Source organism: Anser brachyrhynchus (genome assembly GCF_964034855.1).
Source record: "Anser brachyrhynchus genome assembly, chromosome: 2".
Classification (NCBI taxonomy): Eukaryota; Metazoa; Chordata; class Aves; order Anseriformes; family Anatidae; genus Anser; species Anser brachyrhynchus.
Window position 1 is genome coordinate 37,720,845 of NC_137695.1, and position 20,077 is coordinate 37,740,921.

The 20,077-nt window shown below is 39.5% G+C and overlaps 1 protein-coding gene across 4 annotated transcripts in view; it reads right to left on the minus strand.

Moving 5' to 3' along the window:
- ANKRD28 (ankyrin repeat domain 28) overlaps nucleotides 1-20,077 on the minus strand; it is a gene marked incomplete at its 3' end in the record, with an annotated part of 119,436 nt that overhangs the window by 64,009 nt on the left and 35,350 nt on the right. The window contains exons 1-2 of one of the 4 annotated variants that reach the window (XM_080579656.1): nucleotides 13,004-15,814; nucleotides 11,783-11,866 (exon numbers count right to left, since the gene is read on the minus strand). In XM_080579656.1, the coding sequence (XP_080435782.1) occupies nucleotides 11,783-11,866; nucleotides 13,004-13,120 (201 nt within the window). In that variant the 5' untranslated portion in view covers nucleotides 13,121-15,814. Of the gene's footprint in view, nucleotides 1-11,782; nucleotides 11,867-13,003; nucleotides 18,248-20,077 lie in introns of those variants that run through there. The other 3 variants (XM_080579658.1, XM_080579660.1, XM_080579657.1) reach the window with 3 other exon arrangements.

Genomic DNA, 20,077 nt, shown 5'->3' on the forward strand with positions numbered 1-20,077 from the left:
TCATTTGTGGAACAAGCGCAGCTCATAGGAAAAGCTGAACCTAGGTCTCTATTCTATAAAATTGTACACATAACTTCTTTTGCCCAAATTATAAAAGCTAGAATTTGTTGTGAGTGAAGTCAACCATCCATTTGGGTATCAAATAAAGACCTTTGAACAGGTTTTGTGAGCCCTTCACAAAACCTTTCACTTTGAGTTTCAACCATCAAGAATTTGGTCCCATTCAACACTAAAAACTGCCAGTAAATTCTTGCTCAATACATGGAATGAATAAAGAGCTATTCTCTCCCTTTGCTAAGGTGAACTTGATCTAATGGTACAGCTGAGACATTTGGGATTAAATCAGGGATTAAAACAGAGCAACTCTTATGGCCCAGACTGTTTGTTAAAATATTAGATGATTACAAAAAAAATTAAAAATAAAAAAACAACATTGAAATTAAAAACCACCCCCCAAAACACAAACGTCTAAAGAGTTCAAAACTATGTGGTTTTTTTTGTTTGTTTAAAAAACACATGACAATCTCATGACAAAATACTTTTCCTTGGCTTTCCCCTTCCCAAATGCTAAATATATTATTTGCAAACATCTACCTGGAATGTATAGTGGAAAAAAATTACCAGCTCTTAATTGGACTGTAGTTGCTGGTAAGAAAGATACAATAAAATACAATAAAACTCGAACTGGTTTTGAAAAAAAATAAAGCAGTATGTGAAAAAGATGGAATTTCCATCATGAGAACAGAGTCTTTGTGAAGAACATTATGTAACAGAGCCTGTGCTCATACAGCAGGCTGAGTAAGGGATAGTGAATGCCTCATCTCACCCTGTAATCTATCTGTAATATTTGAGGACACAAATAAGAAAATATGCCAAGAGAGAAAACAGTACAATACAGTCTCTGTTTATGCTCCAGGGAAAGATCACACCACACTAGGTAAGGTATGCACATCTCCATCCCAGTTTAAATCCACCACATTATGTCCAGGCCAATGACACTTTTGTTCAGAAAAGCTGGGTTTTCTGCCTTTTTCATTGCAAAGGCCAACGTTAGCATGACAACCCTGTACGCGTCTGATGTAAATCAGGTCTTCACCTCGCTAACTGCATTGTCCTGGTGACAAAAAAAACGTGATTTTCAGGTTGCATGTTCACCGTTAATACCTCTTCTCAGAGTAAGTTATGACATTTTGCTTGTGCATGCTAAGTTAAACGGCTTTGTCAAGTAAAGTCACCTAGCAGTGACGGGCAAAGTCCCTCTGGCAAGAGACCCCTGCACTACCCCTGAATACTGGCTCAAGGTAGCTTATAACACTCAGACAAACTCAGCCAATACAAAGTTAAATTGTAAACACAGGATGTATCTCATCTGAAGTACGACCTGTTAGGGTGAGTCCGGGACAAGGCCACGAGGGTGATCAAAGGGCTGGAGAACCTCTCGCATGAAGACAGGCTGAGGGAATTGGGGTTGTTCAGCCTGGAAAAGAGAAGGCTCTGGGAAGACCTTATAGCGGCCTTCCACTACCTGAAGGGGGCCTACAGGAAAGCTGGGGAGGGACTCTTTGTCCAGGAGTATAGGGAAAGGACAAGGGGTAACAGCTTTAAGATAAGAGAGGGTAGGTTTGGGTTAGACATGAGGAAGAAACTGTTCACTCTGAGGGAGGTGAGGCACTGGAGCAGGCTGCTCGGAGAAGCTGGGATGCCCCATCCCTCAAAGGGGATGAAAACCACAATTAGGAAGGATTGTAATCAAATAGGACCTTATTAAAGACTGAAAAAAAGAACATAGAGACCCCATATGTGAACTTTGGACATGCTCTTCAGCCTCATTTCAAAGGGAACATCCAGTTCCCTTGCCCTCCGACCTGACACCAGTGTGAGGCTCCCCAGGCCTGGCTGCCTCCTGACAGCCCCACAGGAACCCTCCTCCCCAGGCATTTCTGGGATAGCCCTCCCCACTAAGCGCAGCAAGAAAATGACACTTTCTCCTTCAAGTTTTTGATATACATCCAACCTTTGCTGGAGTAGATTTAAGGGACCGATTACTGACGGTTCATTAGATATTCCACTAGTATGTGAGGCAGCTTCAACCACTTACAGAGCAGAGAAAATTGTTTTTGTTCAAAGGTACTCTGCATATACGTACAGAGTTTTCTCCTGGAAAGTTACTATAAATAACCAGTAAATTCAAATCCTCTCTTGCTATTACCAGCAATGCATTCTTTAAGAACTGTGTCGATGTCGGATGCTAATACACATTAAGTCTACAGAGTTTTTTTTCTTCTCTCTGCTCTTTGAGTAGGGATGTTCTGTTCTCACATACCAGCCCTGTGCATGACAGGCACAGCGAGTTCCAGGAGTAACCCCAGTTAGCTGGAACTATTCAAGACCTTGCTGTAAGTTTGTTTTGTAAAAGCAGCAGGAAATGCAAAACTTCCAATACTCTCTGAAGGCTACAAACTTTAGTAAGGTTACAATCACTAAAAGTACTATGACAAATCAGACATTATCTATAAAATCATTATCACTAACAAGAATCACAGTGGAGATTCAAACACAGGATTCTTGAAATGCATTTGAATTTGATCTAATTATTCATGGCTCTCTAAATCAATGCCAATTTCTCAATGTTTAAAGAATAACAATGACCAGAACAAAACTTGTCTGTCAAATCCCCAATTACTGTAAAACAAATAGAGAGTACAACCAATAGGGTAGAAGCACTGCCATGTAGATATCGAAGCTTGTTTGCCCAGTTTAGCAAACATTATAACCACATTAGCATAGTGCTAGGCAAGCTTACTAGACCTGATGAGAAGCAGAATATATTAGTGTGAGTAGTACACCACACTAACATTAATTCTCTTATTAATTCTTACTAAGTCTCTAAAGAATATTTCTTTTTATTTGTAAACATATTTTTCATTTAAAAAGAAAGTCCTAACCTGTGCAGCAGTACCTTTTGAGAGCTACCATCCACAGAATGCACCGTGCCAAGCAGCAATCTGTTGACATTAGTCAGATTATCCTGTAACTCTGTTGGAGGTTTGTTTATATTCCTCCAATAAAAGTGATAATTCAATTCTTTTGAAAATCTCATTTGCGTAGACTAAAAACAGCGTTGCCAACATAAAGCAAAGGTTTATTTCTCTTTGGACTAGCGAGGTTCTGTCCTTAAGGGTTCTGATTCTGAAGGAAGAGGCCTAATTAGACAGCTTCGTATTTAAAACATTCTGAATATGTTTCTGCAGCAGAAGAGGAACTCAACACCATGTGGACGCAGTTTATATTGAGGCTGAAAAACATGATTCACTCTCTAAGCCACATTGAAAGGAAATAAGCGATCTGATTATTCATTACAGATGACATGCTTGAAAAACATTCCACACTAACGAACAGGAAACCTACAACTGTAATAAAGTTAAGTAACAGTAAATAACTACTATATTGCAAAGTTAAATCTTTGAGCAGCTGGTGGATACTCTTAACAGTATACAGACACAACTTGCCGCAAGTTTCCACAACACTCAGAAGAATTAGGTCTCTAAAGCATGCTTCAGATCCATGAAACAAAGAGCTTCTTAGCAGTTCCTTTAAGAAGTAGAAGAAACTTTCCTATAGGGAAAGCTTCCCCGTACTCCCTACAGCAAAGTTTCTTCTCATCCCCTTCAGATCCTTAACATGAATATTCTTGTTATGAAGAACTTAACTCTTTACTAAAATAACCCCCAAATATTCCCCTATGGTAGTGCTAAACTATCTACTTTAAAAAAAAATCTCACTGAACTCTGCCATGTTCAGTGGCAAGAAATGTTATAAGCTAGCTTTGTATCTTTTTAATTAAAAAATCTCACACATTGACCTGTTCTATGCTCATAATGCCATTCTAAGAGACAAACCTGAGATCTTCTTGCAAGTGAACCGCTTCAGGGCCACGTTACGTACTGATGCATGCCTGCCACCTCTGAGCAGGCAGAACCCGCTCCTGTCTGCAAAGGACCACAGACACTCTCAACAAAGAGGATTCTTCACAGAATTTTCCTACCATTTCTTCGTATGTAAGGAAATTTCAATTAAGTGAATGCTTCATAAAGCAGGAGTCTCATGACTCATCAGGCTGGTCACACAGGAAATGAGGGTTCCTGTTTGTGGTGGAAACATTAGGAAAGTTTATTACAGAGAGTATCTAGCATCAGAAAGCAATATGGTACATTGAAATGCACTCTGGAGGGGAGTCCAAGCAAAAGTTTATGGAGAAAAACATCTTGCTCTTGTTTTATGGTTGTATTTTACTGGAAGTCCAAGGGCAAACAAGATTGAGAAGATGCGTGTTACCATGAATCTCTGAGATTATACATATGGTAGAAAGTAGTGTAAGAAAAATATATTTGCATATACCCCATGCAAAGTGAAAACATCCCAAATTAAATACAGCCATCAACTGCTTAAAATGCCTCCAACTAATTGGAAAAGCTCTCTCAATTCTCATCAGAAATCTTTTCTGAAGATGATGGCTATATCTTCTGTTAGTAAGATGGGTAACAAAAATCACTCAATGAACAGTTAGCAGTGCAAGTGTCTCAAGGCATATTCTATTTGTTTTATGATTTATTCCAATTCTGACTTCACCTGCTGCTCTCTGCAAGGTCTCACTGGCCCACGTTTGCCCAATACAAGATTTTTCAGGTTCTCTGCTACAGAATCTGAAATTGGGCTCTGAATAGAGATGGTGAGGCAAGAATTGCTGCATTGAATCAAGCTAAATGTTTCTAAATAGTGTGTTTTAATTGGAGGATTTTTCCTTATTAGTATTATTTTATTTTTATTTCAGTTTTCATTATTAGTATTTGCTTATACAGAAACATTTCCTCTCTGACCTCCTACAGGGATTTCAAAGGCGTGCTCTCACTCTCAGTTCACTGCATGTTTAGTGCCACTAGCATTAGAAAAACTATTTTTTTTAATGTATGCACATATTTTATATATAACTTGTATAACTTATATAGATGTATACATATACAGATGTACATCTCTGTCTTTTCAATATACAGATTTTATTTGTACGAAACCTTGCATCCAGTCACTGCTAAACAATTCAAAGGATGAAAATTAATTAAAATAACTAATGCCAAACTCAGTTATAACTCATCACACATTCTCATCATATTGTAAAGTTCTTCAAACTCGCAAATATCCATAATATCTGGGATTTTTCCATTCCATAAAGAAAGGGCAAGTTCATACTCTGAACTATTAAGATAGGAACTCAAAAAAAAAAAAAGTGTTTTTCAAAATATGTTATTTTTTTTTCTCGATGCTTTGTTAATTCTTCCCTGACATTCAAGTCAACAGACCAGAAGTTAGAGAGCTGCCTGCACAGTCTGTGCTGCCAGGGAATACAATAAGATGCTGCCGCACAGTACCAAATACGTTAGTGCAAGTTTTTGTTGCCAACCGCAGCTGCCAGCAAAAAAGCCCTTCATGCAAACAGTCTACATCGCGTGCATGAACTTGACAAAACAGTTCCAGCACTGCGTCTGATGCACGCTTGAGACAAATAGGCTGGTTAGTAAAGCCATGCTCTCTCATCTCTTCAAAAACACTGCTTGAAGAGTCAAAAATGGTACACCATTCCTGCTTAGGCTTTGCTATATTATATGCTAGGCTTTAACTACTATTTCTTCTCATCAGTTTAGATACAAAGGCCCCATGGTGGCTTTGTTCTGACTGCCAGAAGCTTTTACCTTGTAACAACAGCAGCTACAGGATGAATTGACCTGAAAAATGATTGAACTGCAAGCATGCTCCATGTGATCAAACAAAAAAAACATCACAAATATGACAAAACTTTATTCTGATCAATGCCCAGAGTATCCCTGAACTGGAAAGGAGTATGGATTGCACACACCTGTCTCCCTACTGCTTTTATCTGACGCATGCAAATTTCTGTGCAAAGCAGTCCAAGTGTTCCCCACTGCTTTCAGACCTATTTCCACAGCCTCCCAATGGCTTCCCAGACACCCCCAAGCAAGAAACACGGTATTGCAGAGGACTGCCACTGTTTGAAGGGTGCCACGTACTAACCTGCTCTAAGCAATGTCTTCCAGATGTCTCAAATGGCAAATTCTTACCCTAATGTGACTTAGGTTACAAAACCTACTGAGAACAAAAGGGATAACAAAGAATCCATGCAGAGCAATTAATGCCAAAAGAGATTAAGAGTCATAGATGTGTCAAATTAAAATTTACAATTGTGGTTGCATGCATGCTTTTTTTAAAAGCAGAAAAGATCCTCTTATTATTCATTTACTTTGATAAAATAAATGGCTACAGAAAGACAACGAACAGAAACATAAAAAACAAAAAATTCCTAAAGATTACTTTTCCCTCATTGTATATTATGACTTTTTGTTTATCTGATTTTAAGCAAGACCTATGTAAGGTTCTATACATTTAGAGGTACTTCAAAATAATTGCTGAATTACAGCATAAAGTGGTTTCGTTTCCCACATAAAATATATAAAAGAGATTTTTAGATCCAAAATCAGTACATAATTTATTTGCATGATCAGAACACCAAATTCCACTAAATTTCATAGAATGTTCCATGCTTCAGCGAGCTAATTCAGGCTTCCCTGTTCTACACCACACTGTTAAGCCCAGAGAAGAAACAGTTACCCCAGAGTCTAGCCCATGAGATCGGTATAAAGATGAAAACCAGGAAACTATTCCCTATTTTTTCTATTTAACCTCCTCTAGGATTTTGACCAACACCAGCATCATGCCAAAGAATCTTTTTTTTTTTTTAAAGTACTTTACTTTTCATTATTTATTCCTAAATTACTCAGATAACTGATATTTTCAGCAACCTCTAATTCTCCTGGTGCCCAATCCCAATGCTGCATGAGCAGTACTACCCTTGCAACAAGACTAACAAGACAGTTTTCTTTCTCTGTCAGTATATGCAATGACATGCAGGATAAAATAAATTAAAAACCTAAACAAAACAGGAAATCAAGTAAGACGTCATATCTTACCCTAGGGGGAAACTCTGCAACATTTTCCTAAAATGCAAATAACACCAACAAGAAGTTATGCAAACCCACACTTGGTAGAGCTGGGAATGGAGCCCACACCTCTACCGCAGCACTGTCCACGCAGCAGCCCTGCAGCTCAGAATAACAAAGGCAGATCCACTTAGCTCTTGCTTAGTTAGCACTTGGCTCTCCTCTTCCTACCTGGCACAGTGGTGGTGCTACCGGATCACTCGCCTTGCCAGCCCCAGGAACAAAACTGTGATTTATGGGCAGCGCTTTATTGCTACGTAATACATGGGGGGAAAATTGGTTGTATGTTTTTGTTGCCATTTTTTTGTTTCATTGGTGGTGTTGGTGTTTTGCAAAATAGTAGCTCTAATTTATATATATTTTTGGTTACTTGCTATAGAGAAGTGCCATTAAATTCAGAGCTGTGCTAGATGGCCAACCATGTAGAGCAGAAAGCACCTGGATATCCTGATTGCTACAGTCCCTAGTACAGCACGTGGGATTTCATTTTCCAGTCTTACATCTTCTGTTGGAAAAAAAACAACAGCTCATACAGAAATCAGCTTCATAGTTTAAATCTATTATAATCTCACAAAGCGTACTGAGCAGCAAGACACAGGTGTTTCATGTTTAAGTCACTAATCACATGTGTCAATCACTATTTTAAATAGGAGCAGTGAGCACTCTTGAAAATTGAGAGACATCTGTGTGATTCTGGGATTCCTCCAAATGCAGCGCTTGTTTGGCTTCAGTGTGCAAAGAGCAAGGGGCACACTGACACTGCTTCCAGACAGGATCAGATTCCCTCAGCTAAGATCAAGTGCAATCGGGTTATAAAGCCTGAATATAGGGTTACCTGAAGGATCCCTTTTCATAGTGGGAAATCTTACCCTGATAGGTCTAGAAGAAAGAGGAAATACTGCTCTGATTTTGAACAATCATTTCAATAGTAAGATGTACAGCCTTTGAGAGTGAGCTGCTATTCCCTCAACAAAATCATACTGGTAACAGATAGCTGAAATGAATTATTCCATTTTCATTATCTATGAAACTCATACATCATAAAAGGTTTGGGTTACAAATGAAATGGTACAAGTTTACAACAGTGATGGACTTCCACATTTAAAAAAAAAAAAAAAGCCAAATCCTGACTGATAAAAGGCAATGCTGAAATCATTTAGTTAGCTAAAATTAACTGCGAAAAGTGGACAAAATTCAAAGTATCCATGTTATCCTAATCAGCAAGAGCAGGAAATGTTGATGCTCTCCATGAACTAATAAAGAGTTCTAACTGACACTAACTGTATCAGTTATCACACAACATTCTCCTTCCTGCCAAGTCTCAAAAGCTCAGGATGGCACCAAGGAAAAACATTAATAAGAAGTATATATATATATATATATACATGTGTGTTCTCTCTTTCTCTCTCACAATATGGATAACAGAAATTCTATCAGGCTCGACATATGTGATGTGAGTGACTTAAGCCTGATTCATGAAACAAGCAGCCACAGCTCCTCCAGTGCTCTTGGGGAAGGGGAGGGAGATGCAACCCCTTTTCCTCCATTTTTCCCATAATTGGAGCCTCAGAGAGTGCACCTTCCAAAAATATCGTTGATCAAAGTTCCCATAAATCATTTTTGTCTGAAAAAAAGTTGCACACCCCAAGAAGGCAAGCCTTTTTGAACCACAGTTTAAGCAGGTAAAGAACACACTCAATTTGCTCTTTCTTCACAAAACATTACAACTGCAGGGTTGAATACAATACATACTTTCTAAATCTAGACTCTGACTGACTCAAGAGAGCTGGTAACTGTGACATGAACAGAGAACAATCTTCTTCCTGAAAAAGCTGTGTTTTCTTCCTGCAAAAGGTTGCTATCAGTACATCATCTTAGCATTGGCACACAGGAACTCGTGCTATGAAAGGCCACCCGTCTCAGATTCTTCCTAAATATAACCCTATGGGACAAGACATCAGCTGCGTTAGGAATAATGCTCTAATAGAGCCCAGCCTGAGTGTAATCTGTAGGCATGACTGTAGGAGCAAACCACAGCCTAGCTTTAGGAAGCCAAACAGACAGACCCAACCCAGCTTTAACAGAGTATTAAACTGATTGTCATTAATGTTAAAGATGATATATGGCAAAAGTAAAAAAGGAAAATGAAGCTGGATGATAACAGAAAGAAAGAAAAAGACATTTTATCAAGCCACCAACACCTTTCCTAGACGAACGTCGCTGCCACAACAGAGCCCTCGAGCAGTTCTATCTTCAGTTCACTTCTGGGCACAATTTATTTGCCAAAGTCGGTCTCCAGTTACATAACCCAACCCGCCGCTGCGTGGAAGAAAGGAAGGAATCCTAGCTATTAGGAGACAAACTGCAAAATAATTAGCTGGTATTGAGAGGGGAAAAGACTCTGCAGAGGCATTGGAGGGAACGGCTCTGGAATTCAAACAACTGTACCGGCTCTGGAATTCAAACAACTGTACCGAAGCACTTGGATAGCTAAATGGAAAAAAATCCAACACATACCCGGGTTCTAATAGAGTCCACAACAGTCTATCACGATCCTTCTCTTTATTAGGAAACACACATAGCCACTTGGTTTTCTTCACTTTTCCCCTTCCTTCTGTCCCCACCAATTCATAACACACAACTCAGGGGAAAAGTTTGGATCTAGACCACACAGGAATACATTACCTCCAGTCAAGTACATACAACAAATGCAAAACCCAAGAAAAACACCACACATGCAGACAGACGCACGAAGTTCACTGGGCAGCTTACTTCATTTCTACCAAACAACTGGGAGGGTTTTTTATGCTCGTTCAGTCCTGACAAACAGTGTTTTAAGGGATGTACGTGAATACTGTGGTAAACACTGCAGCAGGATGAGGACTACCATGTTAGAAAGGAGTGGTCATGTGTGGCAAGCATCTGCCTATGCTGAAGAAGGTGGCTGTGAAAAAAATAGTGTATTTGTTCTGGATACATTCTAAATATTCCTTGGGTGGCACTAGTCTAAGATGTATACATGGTCTATAAGGGGAGATGTATCCACAGCAAAGAGTTAGCAAGAATTAGCACGCATACACATGTAAAAAACAAACAAACAGGGTATTGAATATTCTATTTACAATATTTTTCTTCACTATAGCTACCTGGCAGTCTAAAGTAACCCTCTTTATGATGAAGCACAAAACAATTACTTGCTTTCCTATTTAAGCACATCTACTTATTTCGTATTTATGGACAGACAATGCCTGTTTGACAAATGTTGAGACAGAACGAAAACTAAACAAAACCACTAGTGTGTACATTCTGAAATCTAGCAGAGGCTTTTGTAATAAATAATCAAAAAAGCAGAGAGATACAATCCTTGCTTTGTTTACAGCCACTACATCTGTGAATGCTAAACCTGACTTGTACAAAGAGAAATAGAAATGAAATAATACAGACTAATGGGTTTTTAAAAATGAACATGCCAACGACATGATCAGAGTCCATATGAAGAGACAGGAAAGACATACATACAGAACAAGCGCTCTCATGACTGAGCAGAGGATGATGTCGTTTGATAATATGTAATCCATCACAGAATTTTGCTGAAGAACATGCAAAACTAATGAAAAAAGGAGAGGGGGAAAAATAGAACCTTATCAAACAAAACTTTCACTTGGACAGCAAGTTTCTTTACAAGGCCCTCCCTACTCAAGTTCCACAAGACAATGGCAGGACTCCCAAATGCTTCAGCTGGCACTGGTCAGATACAAATCCCACAGAATGCTTTGAAATGTCAAAATACACGTGCCTAACTAAATATTTTCTTTTGGTTCTACATCTGTTAAGGACAAAAGTTAAACAATGATCGTGGTCTTACACTGGCCACTAAGTAGCACCTAGATGTTAGCCTTAGCTTTTCAGTATCCCTCTTGTTCTGATGCAGTTGGAGGAGGAACAACTACCCACATTGCTATAGTGCTACACCTTAAATGGCTAATGTCAGTCTGACTTAATAATCAAAAGAATTTCTAATAGATATAAAAAGCTTATGCAATATTATCTTGCATAATGTCAGAGATGCATATGAGGATTTTAATAGAAAGTAAATACGGTAACCACATGCTGTTCAAATCTTTGAATTTCACCCAAGTTGGAACAAACTCAATTTATCTTCAGTACAATTTTTAAAAGTCTGCAATGCCTGGGTTCACAGCACCACAAACAGGACACATAAGCAATATTTCTTATTTTACAGGTCAATATAAATCACTAGGCTTCCCTCTCTAAAATCCATTCTTAGGCCTACCTTTGGAAGCTCCAAACTATTTTCTTTAATTGTCTAATATATACTATGCTCTATTTCATGTAAAAGGAATCAAACTCTACATCACCTGTAACTAGTCTTACTTTCTAAAAAGCTCTGATTAAACTGTATATACAAACTTTTCAGCTATACCAGCACTGCAGAACTAACATTTGAAAGAAATATAAAACTAAGTCTTTAATAACAACACACATCTAGAAAGCTAAAAGAATACAACTTTCTCTGCTCCTCTTTAAGGATTAAGTGCATTAAGTGTACATATAGGCCTTATTTTCGGCTATTACATAAAAGCTCTAGAATTTACAGGTCTTGAATTAGCAAAGTTTTAAAGTGATTAGTAGAGCAGAAAGCTGTATCAAAACAAAATTAGACTGTATTCAAAGCTAATGATGTTTGGTTTTACCTGAAAGTTAACATCTTCTTTCTTAAATATTAGTGCTCGAACTTCATCAGGATCTCCATTAAATATAGCTTGAACCAATGGTGGCTGAAATGAAGAAAAACAAACTTTAGAATATAATTCCATTGCAGTTTTTAGCAGTACATGTGTGGTGTTCTGATACATACCACAAACACAAGATGAGGACAAAAATCAAACATTCCAGGCAGTGAAATCAAGAAACCAGAGGCAATATTTAGAGTTGAAAGAACTGTAAACTTTAAAAAGCTCAGACATACAAACACACTCTAAGTCACTGCAATAACCAATGACACATATAAAATAAAATAAAATAAAATAAAATAAAATAAAATAAAATAAAATAAAATAAAATAAAATAAAATAAAATAGACTAGTTTTTAACAGTTGAAAATAGAACCCCTCATAATAAAATTAGGGCTATTATTACATACCATGAATTCTACACAATATAAGTAAACAACCCCCTTTTTGCAATAGCAAGTGACTAAACTTACTAGAAATTCTTCACCTGTTTAGAAACAGTGAGAAAGCAAAGTGCATCAGAGAAGTATGGCAACAAATTCACACTCACACACATCTATTACTAAATATAGCAGGATTTCTTAGTAAGTAAGGAAAGCTGCTGAGATATGCCAGCAAGATTTTAGTCAGTCACTTAACAAAATAATTTAAAGAAATAAAAGCCCAGTCCCCACAGCGTTGACCATTTTGCATAAGTGATAACTCAAATTGAACAATTACACTTAGATTATGGCTTATACTATTTTTCTATTTTAGCTTATAACTGCTGTTGCTCAATGTACATTGCACACTGTATCACTTCTCAAAATAAACACAGCATATAATTGCAATATAATCCTTACATCAGTTTCTAAAGTGGTAGTGCGTAAATGTACCACTGAGGAATGAGGAGTGGAGCGAGGGAAACACATTCACCAAGCCCTCTAAAAATCCTCCGCTGCTCTGCAAGAGTCGAGATCTGTTATTGCTGCACCATAAACAAAGTTACATGCAAAACAGTGAGCCCCTGCAAATATTCATTCTACAACTAAGGTTCAACTTTTTCCCTCTTTAGCATAGTCAGCTTTACTGCCTCATCTCATTTCAACATCATGCAAGCTCGCATTAACCTTATGAAAGTTTCCACTGGGATTTGCAACAGTATTATAAAGGAGGAATATGCCAACAGACAACATGCCTTACCAGCACGTTTCCAGAGGGCGATGGACGTAAAGATATATTTTCCTGAGGCAATTTGGAAATAAATGTGGGAGCATCATCTTCCTCCTCCTCCAAAACAACAATACAGACCCGACTCATTCGATCCGTTTGAGGAAGCAAAAGCCAACAAAAAAACGCCAGCGACTGTGTTTCTGGAAGCAGGCTGCAGGTATCACACCAGGGAGCACATCGGAGGTGCTCTCACCTGTCTGACACACACTCACGGACGTGTGAGTGCTGCTGCTGGCGCACGACTGATTAAAAAAGGACATCGCAATCCCCCCCCACGCTTCATTTTTCAGATCGAACCCCCCCGAGTCGTTAAGGAAGTTCTTCTCCTAAATAAAACGCCACGAAACATCGAAACCGCAACGGAGGGGCTGTGGAACAGCTGACACCGATATCCCTAGATCCAGGTCGCTTACACCAGCGCCGTCTGACAGCTCGGCCCCCGTTACCAGCCCCGCTGCAGCAGCACGCCTCTACCCGCACAGGGCAGGCATTGTTGCGGGAGCCACGACCCGGTTCCGCAGAGCACCAGCGGGGAACAATCGCCCCGACGGAGATGGCCGCGGCTAGACGCGGTCCTGCACGGTCAGGCGGCGGCCAACAGCAGCGGGCTCTCTGCTGACCGAAAAGAAACGCGGGCTCTGACCCTGCCGCGCTTCTACGGCTCCATCCCTCAGCGGAGAAAAGAGTCCGTCCAAAAAGGACATCTGTTTTCCAGCAGTTGCTCAGAACGCGGAGAGAGGCAAGTAACTCTTTCCCATGCGATGAAAATATCTGCAATGTACGGCGAGGCTGCGGTACATTTACATGCGATGAGTCAGACCACGGGGACAATGCAACTCCTCGAATAATGTCGCCGGTTTAAGGTTTAACCCAGGCTCCCCAGCTGACAGCAGCGCGGGTAGTTTTACTCCGTCAGTGCCAGGAGCGATGCGGAGCGTTCCTTTTCCCTTCGCCAGGCAGCAGCCGTGGCTCCTCCACCAGGGAAGGCGTCAGGCAGGAACACCGATGAGGCACAAGGCTTCAGCAAAACGAGCGAGCCACCGCACACAGAAGCTCAAATTGCTGCCCTAGACTACTTCTGCAAAAGCAGTTCATCACTCATGTGGTTCTTTCGATCACCACGTGAATGCAGTTCCCATGATAGTCTTCATTCAGATCGAGCGGAGAAAAAAAAAAAAAAAAAAGGAAAAAAAAATCAGACTCCGTGCATCTTCTCGGAGCCAACTTCTTTATTCGAACAGCTGTCACTGTGCCAACCTGATTTTCCTCTTCGGTTAGAGGTTCTGCTTATCAGGGTTTTTTTTTTGTTTTTTTTTTTCCCTGACAAGCTAAATTATATGATCAGCTTATACAAGCCTGCCCGTCCGAGCAGAGCACGACGCGCAGCCACGGCGGCGCTCCAACTGAGCACCGGCTGCAGGCTCGCAGGCTGAAATGCCTCGTAATGCTCACATGTCACACTTACAGAGCCGAGCTGCTGCTCTCAGTGCAACTTCCTCTGGCACAAAAAAAAAAAAAAAAAGGAAAAAGGCGCCTTTTTTTGGGGCAGTCTTCGCAGATACGCTTGTGCCAGCTCTGTGACTAACTCAGCCGAAAACGTAAAATTTCTGTAACTGAAGCAAAAGCGACTGTTTAATATTTTCCACTAAAAGCCGCAAAGAAATCTGGTGTAAGTGGCTCTGCTGACTAACAAGGATTTCGGCAGTAAACAATTCCAGCGTTTTAACTGCTTTCGTATGGCACCGGACAGAGCAGCACCACAGCCCTTGCTTAACTCCTTGAAGACAAGGAGCTCCCCCCATAAATCCTCTGAAAATGAAATGAAGATAAGACCTCTCTTAACACAATCAGGTGACTGCTAAAAGCCAGCCCTTAATGACCAAACCCACGGTTTTCTGCAATGAGTACAGACAAACGTGCCCTGTCCCTGAAAAATATACCTGAGGTATAATCAGAATATAATGAAGCCCTGCAACTTGCTAAATAAATATTTCAGCTTTAATCTGCTGAAGCAGTGCTGGTTTGTGGGTGTATTATGTAAATGGCTGCTGCCAGAGTCGCTGGATAAGCTTCAGTGCTGGAGAACAGAGGAGGGCTTTGGTTGGTGCCGCGCTAGGTGGAGGCACTGCCAGCATCCCTCCGGGGCTGCTCTGATCACCATTTGTCAGCAGAGAGAAGAAGTTGAACTTCACAGCTCCTCAAGAAGCCATTCCTTCTCATATCTTCCGTATTAATCCAGGCAGAGAGAACGGCAGGTTGAAATGATGTATTAAATGGTATGGGTATTAACAGACGCGGTGAATTCCCATCTTTGGGGACCATGGGAAGGAAGAGCTCACATCACCACTCTTTTAAAATAATGTCTACAAGAGCTTCGCTGCAACAGAATAAATTGCTTAGGACCCACCTGCTGACAGCTTCATGCAGAGGAAGGTTTTTGTAAGTGCACAAGAGTTACCTAGTTTAGGGCTCCTCAAGCTCAGGACGGTTGGCATGGCAGAATAGAGCTCACGTTTCTGCTTCACTATGAAATTTCAGCTAAGATTCAAATTTCCCAAATGTTCTCATTTACAGCATATGAATAACACGCAACTTTATAAATGTATTCTGTTCGTTACATGGGGTCTGGTTGTTTTGCAATTTCATACTTCTGGTTTTAATCACAAAAGAGCAATGGTTGGTACACTGCGTTGCTTTGTTCTAGCATTTCAAAAATTTATTAAAAATAAATACCAAAGAGTCATATGAATACATATGAACATTCATGTTCTTCTTGGCCACAGCAAAAATCATTTAAATAAAAACTAGAATATCCTCAAGGCTCATCTATTGCAACACCCCGCCGTCTGCTAAGGAACACAGAGGATAATAACCTAGAGGATATTTTGCCTTTTGTGAAAAATGCCCTAGGGAGCAGACACTGCAATTTACTTGCATAAGTAAAAATTCCTTTGGGAAAAAAATAAAAATCATACTTTAAGTCTAAAAGCAAAGTACACTTACGAAATGCAAACTTGGTTTTCATACTATATATGTACACATGCATTTGTTAGGTAATGGTATTCCTGCTACACCTCTATGTTAAGTGAAAATGAACCCTTTTCCAAAGCTAAAAGGTTTGTGCAGCAAATAAAACCTGAGTTCCATGCTTTTCCTTTGGAATTACCACTACCTAACTAGACAGGTTGCTAGATAGGAGATAGTGCACAATTCAGTTCCATTTATCTGAAAGTGGTCTGGTTTTGACCTTGGCAATTAATGCTCCAAAGTAGACGTAAAAATTTTCAGTTAGAAATTCAAGAGTTAACATAAAAAGTATTGGATTCCACACTTACTGCATTATGAAAACTCAGAAGAGTCAAGAACATTTTCATCTACTCTGGTAATTATTCTAGAAATCTTACCTGTAATTGAAATAAAACCAACTATTTCCCAAAGCAAGTTAATGTATTATTTCTTGCACAACACAACACATTTCTGAATGGTGACATTCCTACGGTCAAAGAGCTAAAAGCCAATGCATCACAGCTGGCACGAGGAAGAGAACCAGCACAACCGAATCAATACTATATTGATCTTGATGGCATTATAAACCGTGGAAGTAAGCAGACAAAAAACCCACTCAACACTACAAATGTGTGTGTGTGCAATTACTTTCATACCCAAAAGACAATCCACCTCTAGAAACATTTAACGTTTGCTTACAGTGAACTAGGGCTTGGAGGATACTTAATAAAAACAATCCTCTCCCCTCCCACCCCCAGCAGTCGGGAGCAATGCCTTCAGCTCAATGGAAACAGCATCTCTATCCATCTCTTCCTCCAGCTTCAAAACATACCCAAGGTATCCTCTGGTTTGCAAAATACGAGTTGTTAATGCTACCTAACAGCTAGTAACAGCTATTCTAAGAATCGAAAGCTTGAGTTCACAATTCTACTGAAAGAAACCAAAGCAAAGTTTTAGGTTTTCAGTAGATTAAATAGAAACTAATAATTTTCAGAGATGGAGAAGAGATAATAGTAACAGAGAATGAAGGCAGAGTAAATTCAAGAGGATTCATTTAGAACTCCTCTCCCTAAACTGACCTAGGAATTGTAACAGAACCTCACAAAGGTATGAATAAAGAATAATGCATCTCTTAAAATATACTTCCCAGTTTATCCCAATAAAACTTTAAATAACTAAAGTTCAGTGGGTCATCAACATCCATCTTCTCCAAAGCCTTCGAAAGTTTCTAGACTAAATTTCACTTATTTCCTATAAGAAAGCTTATTAAATGAGTAGAAGGAAAGAAGAGTTGAGAATTGGCTAATCTTAAAAGGAAAAAAAAAAGCCATTTCTACTGGAACTTGAGGGGTGATCTGACAGCATCTGTGGTATCTAACCAGTAGCAACATAAAATCTCCATACTCAACTCTAAAATTTTAAGGAGTAAAATATAATAACTTTCTGCAAATTCAAAAAAGTTGTCCCCATGGTCAAATAATTTGTCTTTAAGAAAATCAAGTTCCCAGAGGCCTTCATGGGTGGATATAAAGAAAGCACATTGTAAAAATGCAGCCTGCAGACTAAAAAATAGATGACTGCAGCCACATCTGCACCAGGCAGAAAAAACATGAACTTGGAAACAGCTAAAAATAGTAATCTTTTCTATAGATCTACCCTTTTCTCTAGGAATTGATGAGCAGAGGACTGTATAGCAGTGCTGTGGATGACACTGAAAACCTCTCTGAAGAACTTTCAGTCTCAACAAACCTACCCAAACAAAGATTTCTCTCTTGACTACCAGCATTTATCAAGTTTTTTTCCTCTGGGCTGCGATTAATCCAACTGGTTTCACTTCGTATTTTGTATAATTAATGATCAAGAAAAGGAAGGAAATTGTTCTGCCTGGTTGCAGTAAATATGAAAAAAATAAATACAAATAAGGCTTATATTTTCTTTTTAAACCATCTCTATCAGCTTTTCAAGACTAAGACATAAGCTATGGGTCTCTTCAGAAGATAAAGATCACTCATAATACTTGTATAGCTGTCTGCGCACAAGCATGGTGCACAAACAAAAGATAAGCAGTTTTTTGAATAATTTAACTACAGTATTTACTAAAGTGTTCCCCACGTATAAACAGAGATGAGTGTTCAGCATCACCATGAATATAAGCTGCAATACTTCAAGCAGCCTTGTGAGTCACTTGTCTGAACTCTGCTGTTTCCTCCCTGCTCCTGAGGGAATGAGGTGGAGTCAGGAAAGAGAATGGTCCAAGGCAACAATAAATTACCACCTTTCTTCTCAATCATGTCCCATTTATTCCAGATCATATGCACAGCTGGGATGCAGAAAAGGAGACTAGTTTTAACCTCTAGACTCCACATTTCTGCTTCCAAGGACAACTAATTTAGCTTTGCTTGCACCTCCCAGATGCCGTAGGCAGGTCTTACTTCTTTCTCTCATGAAAGTATATAGCTTGAATTGATCTACAGAACTACCTTAATTCGAAGAAAATACATGACTACATAAAACTTTGTAATTAATAACATCCAGTAACTGAATTAAAATAATAATAATAATAAAAACGAGACACAAATCTGACAAAGAAAAAAAATTTCTGGCATTCATTCTGAATTCTGTCTTTTGGAACAGCATTTGTGAAAAACTACTCATGTAAAATGCATGTTTGTGCTTGAGATGTAAACTTAGTTTGCATGCTTAAAAAAAATGCAAACTTTGTAAAATACTTCCTAAGTATCATCTGATCAGAGAGCAATAAAGTATCCTAAAAGTGTTAAAAATATATTCATTGATTTTCTGTTTAAGATGTCTTGCATATTTTATACATCTGAACAATATGCTGGTAGAGAAACTCTCAGCTGATCTATAGCACCTTACAGCCACCGCAGTGATTGCAAAATTTAAAATTTTATTACTGATACCCAAAATATGGAGTCTAGCAAGCTGCCTCAATCAGAAAAACAATGAGAACTGAGCACAGACATTCCTAAAACAAATGGAAAAAAAAAGAAAAAAAAGAAAAAAATGAAAAAAAGAAAAAAGAAAAAAAGAAAAAAAAGAAAAAAAGAAAAGAAAAAAAAGAAAAAGGGGAGGGGAGGGGAGGGGAGGGGAGGGGAGGGGAGGGGAGGGGAGGGGAGGGGAGGGGAGGGGAGGGGAGGGGAGGGGAGAAAGCGAAGCAAAGCAAATACAAGAGTCCTATTTCTTTAAAGACATTTGAAGAAACAGCATCTTCCCTCCTGATTTCTAGCTAGGATGCCACCCAAGATACTTCCCTTTTTATTAAGGCCAGATTTTGCTTCACTGGCAGGGCTATCTTTTTTTGTGCTCTTTAGAGCATAGCACACAACCCTGTAACCAAAATCGGCCCCCTACTCCTACGTTAACCAGCAGTACCCAAAACAAAAGGCCTCCACAGTCTGTCTGACTTCAGGCTCTCGAGGCACCTCACACAAGCCGTGCGGGCACCGGCCTGGGGCTCCTACTGACTCAGCTGCCGGATCTGCCTTCAGACCAGCAGCTCTGTGAGGGCGGCTGTAACACTCCACAGCTGTCTGAAATAACAACCAGACAAGTCTGACAGTGGAAATGTCTTCGTATAAAATTTATTAAGAAGTCAAAACAACTGCTGTTTCAGGGAAGGTGGTCTGCAAAAAGATGCGTCTAGCTGTATACATTGTGGACAGTCAGGCCTGTATCCATGAAGAAAGGCAAACCTATACTTTAGGCAGTGTGCTGTGCATTTGGGGAGGGGAGAGGTTGGTTTCAAAGCCCCTTTTCTTTTGGGGAGAAGGTAAGTGACAGCAGATGGCTTCTGATGGATAGCGAAGAAGGTTTTCTCAAAAACATCAGCTCAGTCAAAGAGAGAAGTAGGCAAAACACCTCAGTGTTTGTTAAACCCACATAAAACCACAATTATTAGACACTGAAGTGCTTTTGGCAAGTATGACTGCCTTTCTAAAATGTTTTCATAGTGTGAAAAGCAAGGTCCACAGACCAGTCACAGGTATTTTCACCTGTCAGCAGAGCAAAGGCAGG